This window comes from Eulemur rufifrons, chromosome 6, assembly GCF_041146395.1.
Source record: "Eulemur rufifrons isolate Redbay chromosome 6, OSU_ERuf_1, whole genome shotgun sequence".
NCBI classification, from domain to species: domain Eukaryota; kingdom Metazoa; phylum Chordata; class Mammalia; order Primates; family Lemuridae; genus Eulemur; species Eulemur rufifrons.
In genome coordinates this window covers 45,834,640-45,840,909 of record NC_090988.1, presented here as the reverse complement: position 1 = coordinate 45,840,909, position 6,270 = coordinate 45,834,640, and the positions used below count along the sequence as shown (strand labels likewise).

Here is a 6,270-nt window from a genome sequence, read left to right as displayed (position 1 = left end):
CGGACACAGTTGTTCTCAAACTGGAAGGCAAAATGGGGAGAAGAGGAATCAGAAATGGGGCAATTTAGGGGCTACATAGGGGCCTGGCACACATTCTTAGCATCCTAGATAACAGGATGGTTTGGAATCTTGACAGAATGCCAAGCCTTGGCTGCCTAGTACTAAGTACTGCCCCTATGCCAAATCCCCACAATAATGCTTTGAGATAGATTGTTATGCAATTCTTCCAGTGGAAAACTACATTTCAATTTGGTTAACTTACTGGTCCATGCTGCTAAATTAGCAGAGATGAGATGTACCTAAGTTGATTGATTTAGCCTCTCCCCTCAGCCTTTCTTATTTGTCACGTATGACAATGAAGATAATAACATCTAAGCACAGGCCTCCGTAAGAAATAAATGAAATAATGTATGTGAAAGCACCAGGCACCCACAGACATGGCATTATATATTTCTCTACCATAGTGGTTCTCAACTGGCAATAATTTTGCTTCCTTGGGGACATGCAATAATGGGGATACTTTCGATTGTCACAACTAGGGGAGTGCTACTGGCATCTAATGGGTAGAGGCCACGGATGCTGCTAAACATTCTACTATGCACAGGATAGCCCCCATAGCCCAAAATGTCAATAGCGCTGAGGTTGAGAACCCTGTTAGTAGCAGAACGTGGGGGACTGAAAACATACACATTTATAAAGCACGGCACAGCCTGGCAAGTAACAGGCAGGTCCTAATACCATTAGAACACTAGTAGATGTGGATCTCGGATCCTTAACTTGCTTTCAACAAGTTATTTAACCTGTCTGAGCCTCAGTTTTCAAATGGGGATAATTACAGCATCGATCTCATGGGACTGTTACAAGCCTGGTGCTTAGCTCAATGTCTGGCATGTGGAAACACACAGGGTTGGTATTATTATTATTAATGAAAGGCATGGCGAGCAAGACACTGGGAGAGAGATAACTTGTTTTACTAAACTATGTTAAGAAGGAAAAGGAAAATTAAGAAAGAACCATTACAATGACACTATAGCCTTGGCAATAGTCACAGAGTTATTAATGTTTTCCTACAGTGCAATTCTATCCTGGATTGTACTCACCATAAATAGTTTAGATAAATTAAATAATTATTAAGTAATATTCTGTTAGCATGATGGAATTAATCACTTTTAACCATTTTGAAAGAAATTCAATAGACACCAACTTTCTGGAGTTGCAATGGTTCTTTTCATCATTAACAAGATTCATTGCTATCTTTCCCATGGTGCTTTCTTAAGAAAAGTTTTATTCCAAATAAAGTGATTTAGTGATAGCATTTGAAGTCACATCTACCATTGTTTGATACCCATTTTTTCACAAATTCCTTTCTGAAAGTATAGTACTTTTGATTTGTGCAAACATTAACCTAGATTTTTAAATCTATTGCAGTGACACTGGATTTTCAACTTTCTCACATCTAGGTATTCCTACAACCTACGTGGGCTGCCTTGAACAGAAGCAGCTCTCCTTTGCAGCACAATCAGTAGGCAGCATCTCCCTCATATTTTCTGGGTGTTGCTCTCTTCATGCATTTTCACCACCTGGTCTACAGCAGAGGGGATCCCTCTTTTCCACCTAGCTGATTACTTCCCACCGGTCTTTCCTCCTCTGCCTCTCAACCAGTTTCATGGTGCCATGTGTCCTCTCTGCCACATTCTGGGCTGGTTAAAATATTTCTCTGACTTTTTTCCTCAAGTCTCCCTAGGACAACAGATCAGGTCCCTACCTCCAGAGCCCCTTCAGATTCCATTCATCAAACCTGCTATTCAGGGAACAGAGAGACTCCTTTGGTAATTCACACCCTTCACCATTCCCTTCCATGGAAGGGGGTGGGGACAGGGAGTGAGGAAGCACAGGGAGGCAGAAACCAACAGAAGTGGAAGAGGGGAATGGAACAGAAGGACAGGTGGTAAAGAGTCAGTGTAGCTTGTAAGGGAAAGGGCAATCACCAGGCAAATAGATGGGCCAAAAAAACCATGGGACTCACAATCTTAATTGCACCCACGGGTAGAAACCATTTATCTATGTATATAAATATGCATGTATGTATATATAAAATATACATACATATATGCAGAACCAATCAAGCACTGCAGCAGCCTCTAGGCATTTTATACATTTCCCTCTGAGCTACCAAGAAGCTGTGAAGAAGTCAGAGAGGAGGAACATTATCATCCCTACCCTCTTAGATGAGGAAACTTAGATGCAAAGTTTACAACTTAGATGCAAAGGTTACAACTTGCCCAGTCTCCCCCTCCCAAGGTGGTCGGAAAATGGGAAAAGGAAAGGAGAGACATGGACCCCGGTTTGCCAAATTAAGTCTCCTACATCAGAGATTTGCAGAAGAGCTGACAGAAAGAAACATCAGAGAGAACAATGTGAGGCCAGAGAGAGAAAGAGAAGGAAAGTAAGCAATGGCACTGAAATGAGTGGAAAGAGGTGGAAAGAGGAAGGGAGCAGAAGAAAAGTGAGTGACAGAAGAGAACCCTACCCAAGGACAAGCACAGGGAGTCAGCAGTGGACCACGGGCCTCCATCCTCAGCAACAAGCTCACCTAGCAAGGCTGGGACCACACGGAAAAACATCCTGTAAGAAAACACCCAAATCAATAACAACATGTCTCCGCTCCATTCTTTTCAATATAGGCTTTAATTCAAAATGTACTCAAGGGGAGAGCAGGGGAGGGACCAGGGCACTGTTTAAAAGGGGCAATTACACTAAATACACTGACCTTTGCGGAAGAGTTGGAAAGGGACAGGTAGCTACAGAAGCCACCTCTGCCCCTCTGCCATCCCCCCCCCCCCCAAACCATCTTGGTTTTGTGGCTCGTTCTGGTCCAGTAAGAACCTACCAATTTTTTTTTTTTTAATACTCGAGACTGCAATTAAAACAATCCCCAACTCTTCATCTCTTACTCTTAAATTTATTAATTGATTTTTTTTAATCCTGTTTCAGCTTCACTTGCATTTTCCCATCGTTCTTTAGACTTAAGAGAGAACCGCGGAGGCGTGGCGCTCCCACAGTAGTCTCTAATGGGAAGGGTGCCTCGGAGTCAGTCCCGGTGCGCCCCCTCCTCCCCCGGCGGCCCTTCCCAAACCCCGTCGGGTCTCCAAAGGCTGGAGTAGGCCGTGCGGCTGTAGCCAGCGCTGTAATCGTAGGACACTTGGGACGGCGGCGGCGGCGGGGGCAGGGCGCAGTCTGGGAAGAAGGGGGCGAAAGAGGCCAAATGGCCAGGCCCGTCTTCCCCTCCCGGAGAGTCCCCGGCGGCGGGGTACAAGGGGCGCAAGGGCTCGTTCAAGGTCAAGCCGCCGCGGGGGGCAGTCAGGGGTGGCTTCTTGGTCGCGGGGCAGCCCGGGACGCTCCAGGGCTCGGGGTACAGTAGGTTTCCCACTACCGCCGGCGGCGGCTCAAAGAAGCTGGGCTCCAGCTCCGGGGGTCCCCGCAGTACAGCAGCTCCGGCGGGGAACACGTCGAGAGGCTCGGCGGCGAGCAAGACGGCCGCCTCTGTGCCCGCGCTGTAGTCGGGCCCCAGCAGCTCGAAGAATTCCACGGCCTCCGCGCCTTTCTCCAGGTCACCCAAGCTCACGCCTGGCCCCGACGGGCTGCACCCAGCGCCTCCCGCCCGGGACGGTTCAGTGAAGAAGGACGGGGGCAGGTTGCGGGCCCGGAGCGGGACCTTCCTGGCGCCCGGGACCGCCGTACCCCCCGAGGGGCCGGCCCCATCCCCTCCGGAGCCGCCAGCTCCCGCTCCGCCGAGCCCAGCCGCTGGCGCAGCCACCGCAGCCCCCGCCGGCTCGGCACCCCCGGGAATGTGGCGCAGCGAGTCGAAGAGTGCGGCCAGACTCCGGCTTTGCAGGCTGGCGGCCGCCGCGGCCTGAGACGCCTCCCGCCGGGGGGCGGCCTTGCCCTGGGCCGGGACCGCGACGGTCGAGGCGCTGGGGGCGACGAGCGGCCGCTTGGCGGGCGTGTCTGCAGCGCTTGGAGAGGGCGGGCCCGGGGCCGCGGCGCCCATGAGGCCGCTGCAGCGCTTGATCTGCTTCTGCAGGTACTTGCGGTGGTTCACCTTTCGCTTAGACTTGCCCGGCTTGTCCAGCGCCAGCTTGATGTTGCTGGACGCCGAGTCAATGAAGCTGAGTAGGTCACGGGTGGCCTCGCGCACGTCGCCGCCCTCGGCTCCCGACAGCAGCGCGCCCGCCGGCGCTCCGGTTTCATCGTCCTCGAAACAGCAGCCCTTGTCCAGGGCTCCGAAGGCGCCCCCTAGCCCGTCCGGGGAGCCCCCGAAGCCGAAGGGCACGAAGGGGTGCGTGCTGAGGAGTGCCGCCTGCACCGCCATCGCCGCGGCTCCCAGGCGGTCCGCAGCGCGGCCCGTGCGCCCCCGGCCGGCTCCCACCCGCGGCCCAGGCCCGGCTCCCGCCCCGGCGCGGCGCGCGCGACACAGCCTGCTAGCTCCGGGCCGGGCTGGCTGCTCGGCCTCCCGGGGGAGCTCATTAGGTCTTGTAAGCAAGGGGCGGAGGGAGGGAGCGCGCGGCGACCGCCCCGGTGGTGGAGGGGAGGGGCTTACTTAGCCTGGCTTGGTGGGGCGGGGGTCGCTTTAGTTTTCTGTGCTTTCTCAAGCTCGCCTTAACCCCTTCGTTTCCCTTTGCTCCACGGCATTTCTCGTGGCCACCTCCAACCTCAAGGGGTAATGAAGAGAATGGCCCATACTCAAACTCAAGCTCACCTCCTGTACAACCAAGTCCTGGCACCGAAGACCGTCCCTGAGGCAGAGTAGACAGAAGTCTAGAGATGAGGATTTCAGTCCGGCTCTGATAACAATAATAGCCGCCAGCTACTGGGCCCTTGCTTCTTCCAGGCACTGTCCATACGTTATTTTATTTAATCCTTTTATAACAGCCCTGTGGATTACATATTATTGTCACCCTTCAACAAATGTGGAAACTGCACCTCACAGAGGTTCAGTGAGTTGGCCAAGACTAGATCCAGTCCAGTCTGATTCCAAAGCCATTTCTAAGCTCTTGGCAAAACTGTTCTCTCTTGGCCTCGCTTTTCTCATCTATAAGATGGAGGAAGAAAACTAGTGTGGTCCTAAGATTCTGAGCTGAGTTTCCCCAGAACTCTCAAGTCCGCTGCTCACTCTTCTGCCACTTGATTGTTAGAAGTAACAATTAGCCAAGGGTAAATTGAGGCCAGCACTTGGGCCATGTCATTATAGCACATAGTCAGCAGGAGGCAATGGCGTAAGGAGGCACTCTCACTCAGCCAGCTGGGACTTGAGAGAGAGCCCACTTGAGTGTAAAACTCTGGGCATATTAGAACAAAAGATAGATTAGAACCCCTCCCCTACCTGCCACCCCATTTAGGTTGTCCTTCTGGAACTTGTGTTTCATTTCAGGGATCACCTTATGTTCACTTAAACACAGTTTCACCTGGGCAGTCCTCCTGGGATAGAGAAAATGAGTAAGACGATCATTTTCAGAAGAGGTTCAGAAAAGACTTGGGTGGGTTCTGGTCCACTCAATAGCGCTCTGACTTAGGTTGAAATTCTTGCTCTGCTGAGTGCATGGCTTTGGACAAACCAGCTGACCTCTCTCTGCTTAGCTTACTCAAGTTAATGCAGATAAGGTGGCCCTCGTCACAGGGCACTTGTGATATATAAAGGAAATATTGTGTGAAAATCCTTATCTGTTGGCTGTTCCATAATCTGGATGAGTATTTGCCCTTACTTCTCTGAAACACACAAAGGTGACTGTATTCCCTCATGTGTCTTCTCGGTCACAGGGTGTTCGTGAGAATTAAATGAAATCACATACAAATGCTCCTTGACTTACCATGAGGCTGTGTCCTAATAAACCTATCATAAGTCAAAAATATTGTAGGTCAAAATGCATGTCATTTCCCAATCAACCCATCATAAAGTAAAAAAAATCCTAAAGTCGAACCATTGTAAGTTGTTTACCATCGGTATATAAAAATACTCTATGCATGATAAAGTGTCCTCTAAGTTATTGTAGTTTAGATGCAGAGTCTTCATGGGGGAGATATACACTATCTCTTTCAAAACTCTTTTCTTTAAGCCTCGCTTTTTAGATGTAGCAAAACCATTTTTGAGCACCCTGAAGGCATAGCCTTACCAAAGAAGAAAGGCCAGAGGAACACTCTTCATTTAGGAGATGAAGTAGCCATTCCCAAACCCACATAGCTGTATCAAAATTTATTTTTTAATTCAAGTTG

At 50.4% G+C, this 6,270-nt stretch overlaps 1 protein-coding gene across 1 annotated transcript; it reads right to left on the bottom strand.

The window, feature by feature from the left end:
* Nucleotides 1–3,091: 3,091 nt before the first annotated feature.
* FAM181B (family with sequence similarity 181 member B) lies at nt 3,092–4,372 on the bottom strand. The gene has a single exon (XM_069470681.1). The coding sequence runs from the start codon at nt 4,370–4,372 to the stop codon at nt 3,092–3,094; it is 1,281 nt and encodes a 426-aa protein (XP_069326782.1).
* Between the last annotated feature and the right edge of the window lie 1,898 nt (nt 4,373–6,270).

What these genes read in the sequence shown, in the direction of transcription:
- FAM181B (XM_069470681.1), bottom strand. Translation starts at nt 4,372, where the DNA reads ATGGCGGTGCAGGCGGCACTCCTCAGCACGCACCCCTTCGTGCCCTTC.